Source organism: Rhinatrema bivittatum, chromosome 2 (assembly GCF_901001135.1).
Source record: "Rhinatrema bivittatum chromosome 2, aRhiBiv1.1, whole genome shotgun sequence".
NCBI lineage: Eukaryota > Metazoa > Chordata > Amphibia > Gymnophiona > Rhinatrematidae > Rhinatrema > Rhinatrema bivittatum.
In genome coordinates this window covers 272931127-272948509 of record NC_042616.1, presented here as the reverse complement: position 1 = coordinate 272948509, position 17383 = coordinate 272931127, and the positions used below count along the sequence as shown (strand labels likewise).

At 45.4% G+C, this 17383-nt stretch overlaps 1 protein-coding gene across 1 annotated transcript in view; it reads left to right on the top strand.

Moving 5' to 3' along the window:
* Window positions 1-17383, top strand: part of LOC115084539 (mediator of RNA polymerase II transcription subunit 1-like) — a 200022-nt gene that overhangs the window by 118073 nt on the left and 64566 nt on the right. The window contains exons 9-10 of the mRNA XM_029589527.1: window positions 7827-7900; window positions 10959-11024. Of these exons, the coding sequence (XP_029445387.1) occupies window positions 7827-7900; window positions 10959-11024 (140 nt within the window). The remainder of the gene's footprint in view (window positions 1-7826; window positions 7901-10958; window positions 11025-17383) is intronic.

Here is a 17383-nt window from a genome sequence, read left to right as displayed (position 1 = left end):
AACCCTTCAGAATTGGCTATTCAAATGTAGGGAAGAGTCAAGTTTTCAGTTTCTTTTGGAAACTAACCAGGTCATTTATCATTTTGCGATAGGGCCTTAACGTGCTTGATAAAACCCTAATGCGTGCAATAATTACCGCACTGCGACTGTATGTGCAAATATACATTTGAGTATGAGAGTGGGAGGAGTAAATGCAAAAGAGGGGCTTCTACTACTTTCCAGGTCCGATTAATGCACAGTAACACAGGATTTAATGTCAGAAATAACTACACCTATTTTTTTTGGGTAGTATGGGAGGAAAATGTTTTTATTGAGCATGTTCGGCTAGTACCGTGCGTGACAATTTTGGGCCCTATTGCAAATACACCTACCAGGCTCTCCTGGGCCACTAAAAACAGCTTTTTCCACCTGGCTTGTCTTCCTATATCCGTTATGTTTGTGGCTAGTGTTCTTCTGAGGGGATGTTGGATGCTTGATCTGTGAGGCATCCCTTGTCACGAGTGGAAGCACTGGATCACTGCTGGGCAAGGACAGTGTGTCCAAAATGAATGCGCACACACTGCCTGCTGTGGGGTATGCAGTGCAGAAGTAAGGGAGGGAATTACTAGGCCTACATCGCCCCCAACCCAGATATTGACTGAGGCCAACACGCACGTCACTTATCCCTCTCCCCCCCACACAGGCACCAGCCATTAGGGGATGGCAAAAAGCAGCCATATGCAGCCAAGAGTGGAACCCATCCCAATCACGGCCAAGAGGAGTAGAAACTTGGTGGGCCATGAGAAAAGCACGCGCGTGTGAGAGTGAGTGAGAGAGATTGTGTGTGTATGAGAGAGCAATGGTGTTATTGAGGGGAAGGAAACCTGTCTAAGGGTGCATGTGTGAATGAGACAAGGAACCTAAGTGTGTGTAATAGAGGGGACCTGTCTGAGTGAATGAGGTTGGGGCCGGAACCAGTGCCTGGACATGGGGGGGAGGGGGGGGGGGATGGCAAAGGGCAGAAAATTTGTCTAGGGCACCTAATATGCTTACACCAGCCCTGTTCACACACATCTGTGGTCTGCTGACTACCAGCACAACTTCATGGGCCATGTGTAGGTTCCTGGACACTTTGTAATCAAGTATCTTTGATATCAGTGGTGGCCTGGTCCCTAACTGCTAATGATGTAGTTGGAGTCATTCCTCGGCAAACACCTTTATCTACACCACCACGTTGGACACAAATCTGTCCGAGACATATATGGTACGTACTTTCTAAATTACTGACATGAGCCCCTTAAGGCCTCAGGTGGCACCAAATGTGTGTCAAGAGACCAACACAGAGAGTGCATAAGCCATCAGGGCAACCACCTGAGACACAGCCTATAGGACAGCTACTCCTCTGAGGAGGCCACAAGTCAGGGCTGTCATGTGGACCAGCAAGGGTCGCGAACTCTAAAACCAGCTGATTGTGTCTTTATAACCCTGGCCTCTGTCCTTTCTTTCATGCAGCTCACCCCAGGAGTCCTATGCCTATGTGCTTTAAGGGTGCCCACAGAAAGCATACAGGATGTAATAGTTAGTAGCTATCACTACTAACACACAAGTCAGCATTAATTACAGGTACATACATACAGCAGCACAAGATGACTAGCCCTCAGCTGTACAGCACCATCACATCTCTGGTAGTCTTTGCCCACTAAAAAGACCTCTCATGCTAGGCAAATTGCTTCAAACACACTTTTGTGATGAGTTCAGTTAGGGGAAGCTTTGGGTGAGGAGACATTTGGGTGATATTAGTCTTTTCAAACCATACAGTGACCTTGACAATGGGGACGTGACTTTATAATACAGGTAAAGGAATGCCACCATCTGATTCCCTGTCTTGCCTTCACACAGTCTGAAAAGCATCCTTGTCTAGGCTCCCTGAGAAGTCAACATTTTCCAACATGACATCCCAAATGACAAGGCCCTCACCATCTGGACATGATAGTTTACATTTAGCCTAGGTAGCTGGAGGCTGGTGCATGTGTGTGTGGTTGCACCCAAACCCTCACAGGTATGCTGGCTTACAAGCACCTGAGAGCATTGTGAGAATGACACTATCCTTGACATGCTCTTTAGGAAAGCCTGTTAGTGCACGCCTGCTCGATGAGCACTCTGAGGTGTGCACTGGCTCTGCCACAGCTGATGCAGTGCTGGCATCAGTGACTTTAAAGGTCCTTGTGACTCTAGGCATCCAATGTACAGGTGCACATCGTCAGAAGGACATGGATGTTCACTATGGAATGAGCCAGTTAAATTTGTACTTGGGAGTGATATATTTTACAATCAACCTGTAGATTGCCACTGTGCCTTAAAGTTTCTCAGCTAGCTGGGCTTCACATTACATCTAGAGCAGGTGGTCTCCAAGTTCTAGGGCCAGCTGGAGTTCCAGCATAGCAATCAGGTCTGGCAGGAGGCATTTGGAAACTAGGCAGCTGCCTAGAGCGAGAGAATATGGCAGGTTGATGCCACTGCCTAGGGCGATGGAACATCTTGCACCAGCACTGATAGCTATGTCACTATGCCCACAACATGTGAGGTCTAGGACTGTATCCAAAGCCTAGGTCTAGCCAGCCTAATACAGTAATCTAGGTCAAGCTATGTACACTGTGTTGGCATGCCTACAAAAAACACTATGTAGAGACCTGGCTTTTTTACAGGTTTGAGAAGGGTGTGGTGGTTAAGAAGCTGTCCCTGAATGTGGGGATGCGGAGATGGCTGGAATGCAGAGTCACCATGGCCCCCTCATGCAAGCAATGTTAGGTTTTTGTTTGGGGAACTGGGTTGGTGGAGGGGCACAGTGCCAACATGTTGCTAAGACCTGTGGGGGTGTGAGTGTGTGTGTTGGGGGAAGGGGGTTTGCAGGTGCATGAGGTCTGCCACGACTCAGATTTGAGTGTCCTTTTTTTCAGGACTGTGGCCTTTTTAGCCTCCTCTCTGTAGATCATAACATGTACAACCTAGAGGGTGCCACAGCAGGCCACATCATTTGACACATACTTACCATCTGTATTCACTGGCAGGATGTGCCAACCTGGAATCTGGCAGCTGTAGCTCAATATTTTTACTATGCAGACATAGAAATGGTGGCATCTATCTACTGCCTAATGTAGGAGACAGGTTTACCTTTAAACCTCTGGCATTTATCTTGGCAAATAAGCCAGCTGGCATTATGCTATTTTGGTGCAGGCTGTTCTTGCCTGTCTTGTGGATCTGTCTAATCCCGGTTATCTCATCCTTAGCTAACAGCTATTAGACAGATCCACAGGTGAGGCCAGTACAGGGGTGGCAGCAGCTGCAGCCCTCTAGACAAACTGCTTTTCACCTGTGGCCATTCTGTACATGACACAACTTCCTCACTTCTTAGTTGTCACATGGCAGATGGCACCATGTTCCAGCAGCCTGCAAGTTGATGACCTATTTGGTGTAGTGTGAACCATAAAAAAGGGTTGGGTACACATAGCATTTTAACTGTACTAAGGACACAAGTAAGAGGGCGCAGGTAAAGTTACACCACACAAGCTTCACATGATCAGAATGTACTCTCTGGCCCTGGCCCTGGCCCCTGCAGCTGCCACTTTCAGCTCACTACTGATGAACCAAACCTCAGACTTTAGTAACCGTTCAAGTAGGCCTCTGAGAAAAGAGAGATGTCATGAGAACATTCGTGCCCAGAGCCAGAGAGAAGGCCCATTTTTAGGTCATAGGTGATATATCTTGACAGTGGAAGAAGGCAATTATTTGTTGTAGCTGCACTATAATGGTTGCATAGCTTCACCACCGATTGGGCCCCCACAGAGTAAAGACATAGCTACTGCACCCGTAGCCAAACATTTTGACACCAATTGTACCCAACAACGTATGGAGCTGAACACTAGCTACCAAGCGGCCATCTCATATACAGGGCTGTGTACCCAATCCTTAGCTAACAGTATGCTGAGTGATGAAGGCAATAGGAGCCAAAAAGTTCCACTTTACAGAGCTTCAGGTTTAGCTCTTGCTGTCTTCCTTGGGAGCATACACTGAGCTTTCAGTTGTATGGTATAGGCCATATGGTATTGCCTGCCAGTGAAGTGCCTAGCTATAATGTGCAAGGGCGCACTAGCATGCAAGGATATGTGGAGGCCACACCTTTGACAGCCTTAAGACAAAACTACACAATGATAAGACACAACCAGAAAATGTAGATTTCTAATCTGTGACCCGTTTATTACTGAACCAATCTAGTCAACAGATTCAAAGCAAGTCAACTTCTTTGGTAATTACATTCTGCAAGGACAAGATAGTAAACAGCACATGACTTTGTAAATGAAGTGAGCACCACATTGCATGTAGACCTGTACATACATTGTTAAATATGGCATCAGCATTACATATAAGGGCTTTGCATCTTATCCTTTTTGCATAATCATGATTACAGCACAGAACATAGAAAGTGAAAGTGGCACCCCAATAGCTACAGTACAGCTCTGATGTTGGAGCTAATAACAGCACAACTATGTGGTGTTAACCCAAAGGCCCCAGACAATCCATATTGAAAAAGTGCCCGCAAGGGGATAGCCTAAGGGCCAAGGCAGCAGAGCACAGCATGGAGGCAGATGCCCAGGACCAAAGAGCACAGCATGGAGGCATGAGAACCAGGAGAAGACGCAGCAGCTTGGAGGAGGCAGCAGGCTGAGATGAGACACCAGCATCAGAAGCAGCAGAGGAGACATGAGGTAGCAGCTGCAGCTGAACCGTGATTAGAGACTGCCTCAAGGAGGCTAGAGTATGGGCAGAGTGTAGAGGAAGGCATTAGAAGTAGACTGCAGGACTACAGTGGCACACAGACCATTGCCATCATCTAGCTGGCACAGGAACTCTGTAGTGAGGCCTGGCCAGACTTGTCCTACAAGGAGAAGCCAATTAACGGCTATTAATCAACAGTATCAGTAGCACGGGATCTTCTTAGTGTTTGGGTACTTGCCAGGTTCTTGTGGCCTGGTTTGGCCTCTGTTAGAAACAGGAAGCTGGGCTTGATGGACCCTTGGTCTGACCCAGTGTGGCAATTTTCTTAGGTTATTAAGTCTTGTTCTTTGGCCTTAGAGGCCAGATGTTTGGATGGGTTCATGGGCCTTTGCCATGCCGTGGCTTATCACTTGGGAGCAGCACGTCCTGGGGGGCGTCCCCCCTCAAATCGTCTTTCAGAATGGGGGCTTCTGTGCAGGGTTGAGTCTTGTGAGGCTGGGGAAGGCACAGATGCTGGCAAAAATATAAATAAAAACAGAGTGGGCTTGTGATAATACTAATATAATTACCGTAGTATGAATTTCCCATTCTACATAACATCCTGTCTGTCTTTGGTTGTAATTCATGTGTAGGAAACTGGCAAGATGTTTGTTTTGTAACACGGTGCTAAAATCTGCCCTCTAAGCAGTTTTGCCCTTCACATTCATAGCAGCAATAGCCTCAACCGATCTAAGTGCCCTCAGTGTGTTGGGAACTCAACTAGACCCTCCCCCCTGTTGTGAAGACAGTGTAGTGCAGATGTGTTAAGAAAAAGTGACTTTCCTCATTGGGAGAAGTCATTTGAGGTAACAAAATTCCTGTGTTCATGTGACACACTGGGATTTTAGAGAATCAATGTTAGCTGAGGGAGTGTGTGTCTCCTTGCAAAGGACACTAGGTAGATGTGTTCAGTATATGTGTTTGGTAGGAGTGAGCTTTCTATTTAGCAAAGCGGTGTATATTAATGATGTGCAAGGGAAAAAGTTTGTTTTTGTGTTTTGGTTTATTTTTGGGAGATTTTTTTTACCCCATGAATTTCAGTTCATACAATGTTTGATTCATTTCATTTGTGTGAAAAAAAACAAACAAATCAAACATTAAAAAAAAATGAAATAAAGTCCAAAAAAGGAAAACGGGGTCTTCTAAAGCCAATTATATACCTGGAAAAATGCTGGGGCCAGGATCCCCCTAGTTCCCACTTACCCGGTCCAGTGGGGATCCACCGGCAAGGCCTAGGCCCAGGCAAAAGCCTCTGTTTTGCATAGGCCAAGGCCATGGTAGGTCACAGCAACCATGGACCTTGGCATTTCCACTCACTTCACCATCCACCCATAAAGGGTAAGCCTCAAGGAACAGGTACCCTTCCTCTTTAGACTTTCCCAGTACCTTTTGGGTAGCAGGCAACTCTCTCTGGTCTCCCTCTCTTTTATCAAACACAGATAGAACCTTTCTGAATTCTGTCAGTCAGGTACTCCCTTTAGATCTTCCCTTGGAAAGCAGCTTCTCTGAAGCTCCCCAAGGGCAATCCTCCCTCTTCTCTACTTATCAAATGATCCCTTCATCTGTGGATCTTCAGACTCAGACTTTCAGATACAATCCTCTTCAGAACCCACTAGAATCCCAGAAGTCACCCCTCCTGGACTCCATTTCTTTCTCTAGGCACTAGGGATGTACATTTGTTTCAAATGAATTAAAAAAATACAACATATAAGAAAAATGTGTTTCATTCAGGGGGCCTCATAATGAATCAGGAGGATCTCCGAATGAAAATAACTTTTTGTTGCAATCATTTGAAATGAATGTCAGGCCCTTGCCTAGAACGTAGGCTGAGGCTCAAAGCTGGGGCCACTGCCTAGACCTGAGTGTGACACCAGGGTCTTGGGCCTAGGGCTCAGCAGACGCCAGGGCCTCAGTCAGGGCCAAATCCCCAAATAGCTTCTTACCTGATCCATCCAGTATGTGATAGTGAGGCCGGATCTAGGCCCAATGCTGCAGCCCAACCGGGAGGCCAGGTCCCGATGCCTGGGCCTTGGCCATGCCTGGGTCCAGGCCTGATGCTGTGGCCTGACTGAGGCCATGTCCTGTCACCTGGGCTTTAGCTTAGCTCAGACTCAGGCACAACGCTGCTTCCCGGCATAACCCCATGATCCGGCACAGCCTCGGGCCCAAGGCCAGAGCTCAGTCCTCGCAGCTCCATGATCGCTGTCTTCATATTCTTTCTTCTGATGCGGTGTGCAGGGGTTGCACCGGAACTCAGACGTCTGTTTATAGTACTGGTGCACTACCGACTGGTATTCTGTTTTTGTATTTTGTTTTCCTGCCAACAAGTTCAATAAAGACTTTAATTCTGAACAGCAGCTTTTGGAGTGGACTGTGTTTTTGTGGGACTGGACTGGTGAGCAGGAAAAACCCAGAGAGAGCAAAGGCTGACTTTATCCCCCTGAGGAGGTCATGGGGCCTTGTGTGATCTGTGACCCATCCCATGTGCTCCTGTGCCCAAGAGCTGATTAGAGCAAGGGCTACAGTTTGTGTGTGTGTCTGTGTGTGTGTGTGTATGTATGTGTGTGTGTTTACTCCATAATTGTTTTCTTTATCTATAAATATTTATCATGAATGCAACATTAACAAATATGCAAAATTAAGGTAAATGAGGCTATGTCAGTGGTTTAATAGTTAAGGTAAACGTTCTACTGCATAGAGCTGGAGTAATGGTGTACATTAAAGAATGAGGGCCATTGTGATACATGAAGGCTTTGCCTATGGGATCCATGCACATGTGGGAGGTTTAGGGTGAGAGCTGTGGAACCACGGTCCACAGAAATATTTAATCTAAAACTTATCACAGCTGGAATGCTAGTGGGTTCATAATTCATTCTGATTATTTGTAAGATTGTGTCAGAGCAAAAGCAATAGCTATTTTTTTTACATATACGCATGAGGGCCATGAAGATGACTACATGTGAAGGTTAATTGCTCCTGGAGGCATTTGTATTAATTGACAATTACTGACCCAATTTAATTTTATCCACTCTTAGGCATGCCTGTGATATGGACAGAGTTGCCACAGTGCTGCATGGGAAAGTAGGACATCTTGTGCTGAGAAGTGGAGGTGATTTTTTTTTTTTTTTTGTTTTTTGTTCTTGTGATTTTTATTGGGATATAGCAAGAGGTCATGCAGGGAATGGGCTGCTAGGAATCTCACACCTCTGACTATGCTGGATTAGAAAGCTGCTTGGTGATAAAGCAGGGAGAGTCCTTAGGAAAGATTTGGAGGAGGTGGGGGTAGGATTCTAGAGTTGGCTCAAGTCAATGTTAGCGTAAGATGTGTGTCCTTTATTTAAAAGGACAAACACAACTGACGAAATGAAGATATAATAATGCAAATGTGGTTGTGGGTTTTTTTTTTTTTAAGACTTACTGAAGTAAATGCACAATTAACCATTGGGCCGATGCAATATTATTCGTGTAAAACGGGCGATGACTTTTCACTTTGAAATTGTGTTTTTCATTCAGAGACCGATGTATTGAAATGCACAGATGTGATGTTTTGCTACCAGGATTTCTATGCAAATAAACCTGTTAGCAAAATAGTGTGTAGCTTTTCTACCAACCTTTTTGCAGAAACTTTTCCTATACCTCATTAGAGTATAGTTATATTTTTTGCTTCCATGTATTCAAAACTCTGTAACAAATTAAAAAAAAAAAAAAAAAGTGAGTGGACCCTCAAGTCTGTCACCATATACCTTAGTTCCATTTCCCTTTTCTAAAACATATAGGGAAAAATAACCCTTGCTGTAGTTGCACGATGTTAGTTTCCATATTAAGAGCTACCACCCAGGAAAAAGATTTAGGCATCATAGTGGATAATACAGTGACATCGTCTGCTGTGTGCTGCGGCAGTCAAAAAAGCAAACAGAATGTTAGAAATTATTAGGAAGGGAATGGTTAATAGAACGGAAAATGTCATAATGCCTCTGTATCACTCAATGGTGAGACTGCACTTTGAATACTGTGTACAATTCTGGTTGCCGCATCTCAAAAAAGATATAGTTGCACTGGAGAAGGTACAGAGAAGGGCAACCAAAATGATAAAGGGAATGGAACAGCTCCCCTATGAGGAAAGGCTGAAGAGGTTAGGGCTGTTCAGCTTGGAGAAAAGACAGCTAAGGTGGGATATGATAGAGGTTTTTAAGATCATGAGAGGTCTTGAACGAGTAGATGTGACTCGGTTATTTACACTTTCGAATAATAGAAGGACTAGGGGGCATTCCATGAAGTTAGCAAGTAGCACATTTAAGACTAATCGGAGAAAATTCTTTTTCACTCAACGCACAATAAAAGCTCTGGAATTTGTTGCCAGAGGATGTGGTTAGTGCAGTTAGTGTAGCTGGGTTCAAAAAAGGTTTGGAAAAGTTCTTGGAGGAGAAGTCCATTAACTGCTATTAATCAAGTTGACTTAGGGAATAGCCACTGCTATTAATTGCATCAGTAGCATGGGATCTTCTTAGTGTTTGGGTACTTGCCAGGTTCTTGTGGCCTGGTTTGGCCTTTGTTGGAAACAGGATGCTGGGCTTGATGGACCTTTGGTCTGACCCAGCATGGCAATTTCTTATGTTCTTACTCCCTAGGTGGGCGAGACCAGTGACAGATCTTTGAGTGAGATTTTTGATGGCCGAAATATATCCTGTTTTGTTTCCTTTTTTTGTTTCAAAAAGGAATATACATTTTATTTTATTTTTTTTTGTGAAGAGGTGTTAAGCTGCTACTCTTCTCTGGGAGACTGGCTAGATCAGGAGGTTCCATCCCAAAACTTTTCAACCCGAGGAGTCTCCCTTGTAGAGCAGCTTAATAGTAAAGGAAAAACTAGAAGATCCTATCTGGATTCTCCAAATAACTTGGGACCAATACATAGGGCTGGGAGTTTGGGAAGACACTGGACTACAAGATAGGATTTTTACTATGCTAGTAGGGTACTCCTGATCTAGGAGTCCCGGATAAGCTGTTGGGAAAGCTTTGAGTGCACAATTTACTCCATCATGGGAAGCTCAACCAGTGTGCTAAAAAGAAAGGACACCTACCCACAGTGAAACTCTATCTGTAAAACATCATCTGTAACTGCACAAGTATTTAAGATGGACTTGTGTTTGCCTTAAAACAATCAGTTAATTATTTGACACCCAGCACCTGGTCCTGTTTAGTATGTGGCATCCTCTGGAGGGAGATGCTGTGAATAACCAAAGTTTTTCATTGTCTGGTCCATAGATGAGAGCCCCCCCCCCCCTTAGAAAGAATCCCCAAAGGGATCAAGAGTCGAGCTTGGAAGTAGTCGGAGCAGCCCCAGAGGTTATAAATATGATTGTGTACCCTTGGGACTAAACACCCCAGGTAAGAGTTGCAAAAACAGTTTTCTTTGTATTGGACCTACATACAAAGAATGGGCTTCATGCTCACACAACTCTCAGTTGAATGCACTTTTTCTCTTGCTGCTGTATAATCATAAGTGCTAGAGGTGATGATTATAGAAGGGCAAGAGAAAGAAAGTGCATTGAACTCTGTTGCGTGAGCATGAAGCCCATTCTTTGCTATGAAGGTCCAATACAGAAACAATACACAGTTTTTGATTTGTTATGGAGTTTTGAATACATGTTGGTAGTTTTAAGTGTTCTCTATATAAACAGACTTTATATTTGAATTTTGTAGGTAAAATCTTTTGCAACATCAAGTGTGTGAATGATTTTTCTGTGTGTAGTTGAACTTTGTGTTCATAGTTAATGAGCCACTCTGCATCATTTTGCATTATAGTTACTCTAACAATGAATTTGCATGAAATTTAACAAGCTTACAGTTCTGTCAAAAAATAGCTATTTGCAAAGAAATAGTTACATTTCACATAATAAAAGGGCAAATAGTATTCTTTGTCTCATTTAACAAGCACTGTTTTTTTTTCTTTTAGCATGCAAAGTGGCCATTATAGCCTCCATACAATTCTGCACACTTCAGTACATTGTTCTCATGGTTGTACATTTCATTATGATTGTTATGCACTCTATTTCGAATGAAGGTAGCTCTGAGCAATCATGTATTTGTGTGTCCTGTGCTGTAACTGAAAAGTGTCTGCAATACATTCATGCTGAATATATAAATTTCTGTTCATAATTCTGCTTTAGGGACTCCAATGGCTATTGAATATTACATGCCTCCCTCTCATTTCTTGGAAGAACAATACAGCTCTGGTAAAGTACATATGATCAAAAATGGTTAAGATCATTTTTTTTGCCTTTTATCTAAGTAACTAGTTGTACACATTTTATTCAGGCTGTTGGTAAATTTAATATATAAAGAATTTAGATTTTATTTTTAGCAACTTTCAACCAGAGCTGAAAATGCTATATCAGTGAATCAATCCATCTGACAACTTCCTTAAAAGATTACTGATCGTGTCCAAACTTATAGATTCGAGGTATGGCTGAAGGTGCAGTATGGACCTGGTACTTATCCTATTGAAAATAACCTTAATCTATAAGGGTGAATTAATTTTCATTGGAGTCAAAGCTGAAAAGTGCTAAAAAAATCTATGCATGATCATGGTTTTCACTTCCTTCCTGGTTTCAAATACTTTAAAACCAAATAAATAAAATAAAATTTATATATGTATGAATATTGAATATACCCTACTTTTCCTCTAATACAGTGGCTTTTCTGCAGGACCCGAGGTTAACATGAGTAGGTACTAGGCATACAGGAGCCCAGGGCAGAAACTTGGGAGGGGACTTTTCAATCTTACATCCTCTCCTGCTATTGGCCCATCTAGAGTCCTCTCCTCCTATTTGTAGTTCCTACGTTGGGTGTTAAAGCATGAAGTGATACAAGGGATCTAGTCCCAGGGGATATGTCCCAGTTCACTGTTGCCAATCCTTTCAAGCCCAGGGCATGGATTGAGGGAGGGGCTGAACATCTAGTTCTCAAGGTGCAGGGGGAAAATATTTCTCCCCTCTCTCTGATGTACTCAGTTTGACTCCTTTTTTCACACAGTCTCCGCACCAATATCAAAAGACACTCAGGACAAATGAGCAGAGTGTTTCAAAACAAAAATTTTACTGTAACTGTCTTTTGAGACCTGCTCTATTCTCATGTAGCAGTCTACCTGGATGATATCCTGGTCTTCTCTAATCCTTGTCGGAGCACCAATGTCATTTGAAGCAGGTCCTTCAGAGATTCCCCAGAGTAATGGACAAACAGAGTGAGTAAACCATGCAGAACCTGTATAGCAAATGTTCCATGCCAAAACAGAACCAACTCCCAGAACTCAAACATCACAACCCTATATGAAAAGGCAACACTGCAAATATTCCACTGGGCCCTAAAACACAAATGTACCACTTATTGTGAAAACAGAATGAGCTGGGCAAGTACAGATTTCTACACACAAACTACATACTAGCAGAATAATCACTTTGGTCACACTTTCAGAACACATTCTTATCACATCCAAAGAAGTGACCAAAAATTAGAAATGGAAATATGACAAAACCTGAATTATTTTTTGCTCTGCTGTTCACACATTTTCTCACCTGTTCCCTGAAGATGAGAAGGAATGACAGGAGCCAAGGAGATTGATTAAGAAGCAGAATGGCTCTTTGCCTTACTGTGCTCTCTGTTCCAGGCTCACCCCTCTCCTTCTATTCCTGCAAACCTATGAAGGGAGGAGCCGCAGCAAGAGACAGAGGGCTTGTCCTTTGCAGCCTTAACTGTTGACCAGTACCCTGAGTTTATCAGAGCAGAGCCCTTCGTGCTCATGCAGTAGGCCTCTTGTTGTGCTGCTGCTGACATCTCCTTTGGTGTGACACCTAGAAAAGCAGCCCTACTTGCCACCACTACCCCCAGTCTTGGCACCACTTCACAATTCCATTGACAAAAGAAATTCTCTTTCTGGTTGAGGAATCTTCAGTGTTGAGGATTCCTCTAAAATGCACACACTGTGAGTCTTCACTACTATTCCCTAGAGCAGAATCTCAATGTAAACCCATGATCCTGGTAATGTTGCTCTATGCTAGATTGCAAAGACTTTCAAAACTTTGTGTAAGAAAACTGCATCTCTCTTGCAAGAAAAAAAGTTAGTTACAGCTTCCCTCTTCAAAAAGATTACATTTGAGCTCTCTCCCTCTAGAGGTTCTCCTTGATTCCGAGATTATTCTCCCTCCTTTGAATTCCATAGTGCTCTGATCTTCAGCCTCAGTCACCTTCCCTGGAGGGGGGAGAGAAGGAAAACCAAGGAGATAACAAAAGACCAACTGGGCATCTCTACTATATAGACTTTTTAATTTAATGACCCAAGACACCTCCTGTTATGGAGTGTCTGCAACACCAACCACACTCCTACTCTCTAACCTCATTCATAAGTATCTTTTGAAATAGGTAAATAGTAAGGGACAGGGAATGTTTAGGACCACTCCATACATATTAAACCACCTCCTTTCTCTCTTCTGAGTAAATGATTGATGCTCCTGAAATAAACAATGAATTTGGTAAAAGAGAAGGGACAGAAACATTTTGAAAAGATCAGTGACAGAAGATGAAATAGGGAATATATATAAACTGACAAGGAGAAAGCAGAATTGCTGAACAACTACTTTTGCTCAGTGTTCATTGAGGAAGGGCTTGGAATTAGGACCACAGAAAGTTATCACAAATAGGAATAGAAGTAAAATAGCCCTCTATCAATTTTCAGAAGACTGTGAAGAACTAAACAACCTAAAAGTAGATAAAGCAACTGGGCCGGATGGGCTATATCCAAAGATATTAAGAGAACTTAAGGAAGTTTTGGCTGCTCCGCTGTCTGACTTGTTCAATGCTTCTTTATTCAGCAGTATTTCACAAGGTCTGGAGATGGACAGATGCAGTTCCTCTTCACGAAGGTGGAAGAGGAATCTGAGGTCAATGAGTCTGCACTCTCCTTTATTTTAGCAGCAACTTGATTTAACTTAATCACCATATACATCAATTTCTGGAATCCAATTAATTAAAGAATATGAATCAATATGGTTTTACTAGAGGTAGGTCTTATCAGATGAATCTAAGCAATTTCTTTGCCTGGGGCCCAGAGCTAGAGCAGGCTAGAGCACTCTGCTTTTGACACAGTTCCACACAGAGTGCCCTAAAGAGTCTTGGTTAGACACTGGTTGTATGGAATGTGATGAGGAGTAGTGGTAAGTGAAGTTGCTCCATTGACAGGGATGGTTGCCAGTGGTATAACTCAGAGATGGGTTTTTATTCCAGTTTTTGTAGTGATATTGTGGAAGGGCTGTTGGGGAAAGATTTGTTTTTTTGCACAACAGAGTAGACACCCTGGAAGGTGTGGAAAACATGAGGGAACTAGTGAAGCTTGAGGAATAGTTGAGCATCTGGCAGCTAAAAAATATATACAATTTGGTTTGCAAAAGCTCAAGGGGGTAGTACAGCATAGGGCACAGGTGGCCAACTCTGTTCCTCAAGAGCCACAAACAGACCTGGTTTTCAGGATGTCCATAATGAATATACATGACATATATTTACATACAATGGAGGCAGTGCTTGCAAATCTTGTTGGAGGCTGTGGTTCAACCTTTGTGTTCAAATTAAGTAGTCCAGTGGAAAGAATGCACATGCCACTTAAGAAAAGATTGCCAAAGAGGTGAAACATGGTGACAAAACAAACAGGGGCGGATTTTAAAAGCCCTGCTCGCGTAAATCTGCCCAGATTTATGCAAGGCCTTGCGCGCCGGTGCGCCTATTTTCCATAGGCCTGCCGGCGCGCGCAGAGCCCCGGGACTCGCGTAAGTCCCGGGGTTTTTTGTCGGGGGCATGTCGGGGGGCGGGGCTGACCGATGCGGCATTTTGGGGGCGGGATGTGGCGTTTTGGGGGCGGGCCCGGGGGCGTGGTTTCGGCCTGGGGCGGTCCGGGGGCGTGGCCGCGCCCTCCGGAACCGCCCTCGGGTTGCGTCTCGGCGCGCCAGCGGCCCGCTGGCGCGCAGGGATTTACTTCTCCCTCCGGGAGGCGTAAATTCCCGGACAAAGGTAGGGGGGGTTTAGATAGGGCCGGGGGGGGGGGGGTGGGTTAGGTAGAGGAAGGGAGGGGAAGGTGAGGGGAGGGCGAAAGAGAGTTCCCTCCGAGGCCGCTCCGATTTCGGAGCGGCCTCGGAGGGAATGGAGGCAGGCTGCGCGGCTTGGCGCGCGCCGGCTGCCCAAAATCGGCAGCCTTGCGCACGCTGATCCTGGATTTTAGCAGATACGCGCGGCTACGCGCGTATCTACTAAAATCCAGCGTACTTTTGTTTGCGCCTGGAGCGCGAACAAAAGTACGCGAACGCGCCGTTTTTAAAAATCTACCCCACATTTTTTAGATGTATCAGAGAAAAAGAGGAAGACCAAAACTGACACTGAAAAATTTGAGAAACAAAACATCTATGCAAAACAAGAAAGCCTAGTCTTTTTAGAAGCTGCAGTTCAGATCCTGGACAGATGAGAAGATGAAACTAACAGTAGCAAGGGGGGGGGGGAGAGAGAAACAAGGTGTGTCCTATGATACACCTTCCTTCCCCACCTGCAGTTAATCTACCCTACATGCAGTATCCCGTTGTTACACATTGTTTCACATTGTTACCTGTTCGCTGTAAAGCTCCTTGCTGTTTTAAGTTACCTGTAAACCGAGATGATGATCACAACATATCCCAGTATATAAAAACACTTAAATAAATGATAGCTCAATCCCCTTGTCCAATCACAATCAGTAAATGCTAAACAGAGAGAGGAACTTTTTAACATTCTTATTGTACTCAACTGTGAATAATTGCAATACACAGTAACATACATAAGAACCTTCCCTCCCTTTTACACTTTTAGGGGTTACTATTCCCAAAGTTCCCCTTCTCAGTAACTCTGCATATTTGCTGTTCATTATTATTCTAGTCCCAGTTCATCATGCAGGTCCAAGAAATAAACACTGGACTTTTATTTGATAATAGGTGTTAGTGTATCTTGAATAACAGTCCACAAAAATAAGAAAATGGCTCTTCCCTGTATGTACCTGGATCAGTCCAGATAGTGGGTTATGTCCCCAATCCAGCAGATGGAGTCAGCACAAGCTTTGAGGGGGCGTATCCATATATACTACTACCCCCTCTGCAGGAGTTCAGTATCTTCTGACTCCAGCAGATGCGAGTAGGGGAATCAGGCTTCCCCTCCTTTTCCTTCACTTTCTTGCTTGATTATGGCTTGTTGTTGTCTTTTTCTGTGGATCAAGTTTGTATCAAGTTTGTATTAAGTTTAAAAAAAAAAAAAAAGGCAGAGTTCTTTCAACTTCTGGGGAGTGGCTTATCTTCCTTGTCTCTTCTCTGCGGCCTTGCTGTTTATTTCTCGTTGCAGCCAGGGGTAAGTTTGTTTTTCCTTTGTAGTTTTTTCCTTTATAGCTCAGCCCCCGGTGCCCGCGAAAGCCGGTGGAGCCGGCCTCTTCGCTCTTTACTCCCTCACCCGCGGCCATTTTACAGCTCCTCATGGGCTGCTGAGCCATTTAGGGAAAGATGTCTGGGGCGGGTCGTGTGGCCAGGAAGGCCCCCCCGCGGCACCCTCCTCTATTTTCAGACAGCGGGCAGTGCGGGCCGACCGGGCCCCCCCGCAGCGGCGCCTTTGTGCGCGTGGCCCCCCCCCGTGGCTTTTTCTTTTCTCCTGCAGCGATCCCGATGCCGCGGCCGTCCCGCTGTGCGGCCTGCGAAGACCCGGGGTCCCAGATTTCCTGGGAGGGCATCTGTGCACGATGCCTTCCCAGGGGGGAAGGTACCTCACAGTCCCTGACTGATTTCTCTTTTTTGCCCGGGCGGTGCGGGCCGGCCACGCTGCCATTTTTGGCGGGAACGGCGGCCATTTTACATTCTGAGCGCTCTGAGGCGCAGGCCACGAGGGGGAACGGATCCCTGGAGGCCACGAGGGAGAACGGATCCCTGGAGGACTCTACCAGCGGGGGTGTTCCCCCGATTTTGGTGCAGGAACCAAGCACCCAGAGCCAGGGAGCAGGAACCACGCCGCCCCCGAAGCGCACCCGAGCAGGCCGGGGTTCTCTCCGGAGTTTATCCTGCTCATGCATACCGCTTATCTGCAGGGGCTGGAAGCACCTGTGGGACCCCCCCCCCCTCCTAAGATCCCTCGGATGTTGCCCTCGACGCCGGCCCCCCCCGACCCTCCGGGAGTGGGGGCCTCCCGCCTTCCTACCCGGGTCCGATCCACGCCCGCGGCAGTGGGGGCGGTGCCAGACCCAGCGGGACATGGACTTGACCTCCCGGACGGGGGACAAGGGGACGGCACACAGGAGGGGGATGATCCGCGTACCCTACGCCTCTTCCAGAGGGAAGAGCTGGACGACCTCATCCCGCAGATCATCCAAGAATTAGATTTGGATCTGCCACCAGACCCGCCTGCCCCAGTAGCTCCCGCTGTCATCACTTCTTCAAGGAAGGGAGATCCTGTCCTGGCGGCACTCCGGCCGAGGGCTCGGGCTTTTCCCATTCTTGACTCGTTTTTACAACTTCTCACCAGGGAATGGGACACCCCGGAGGCCTCCCTG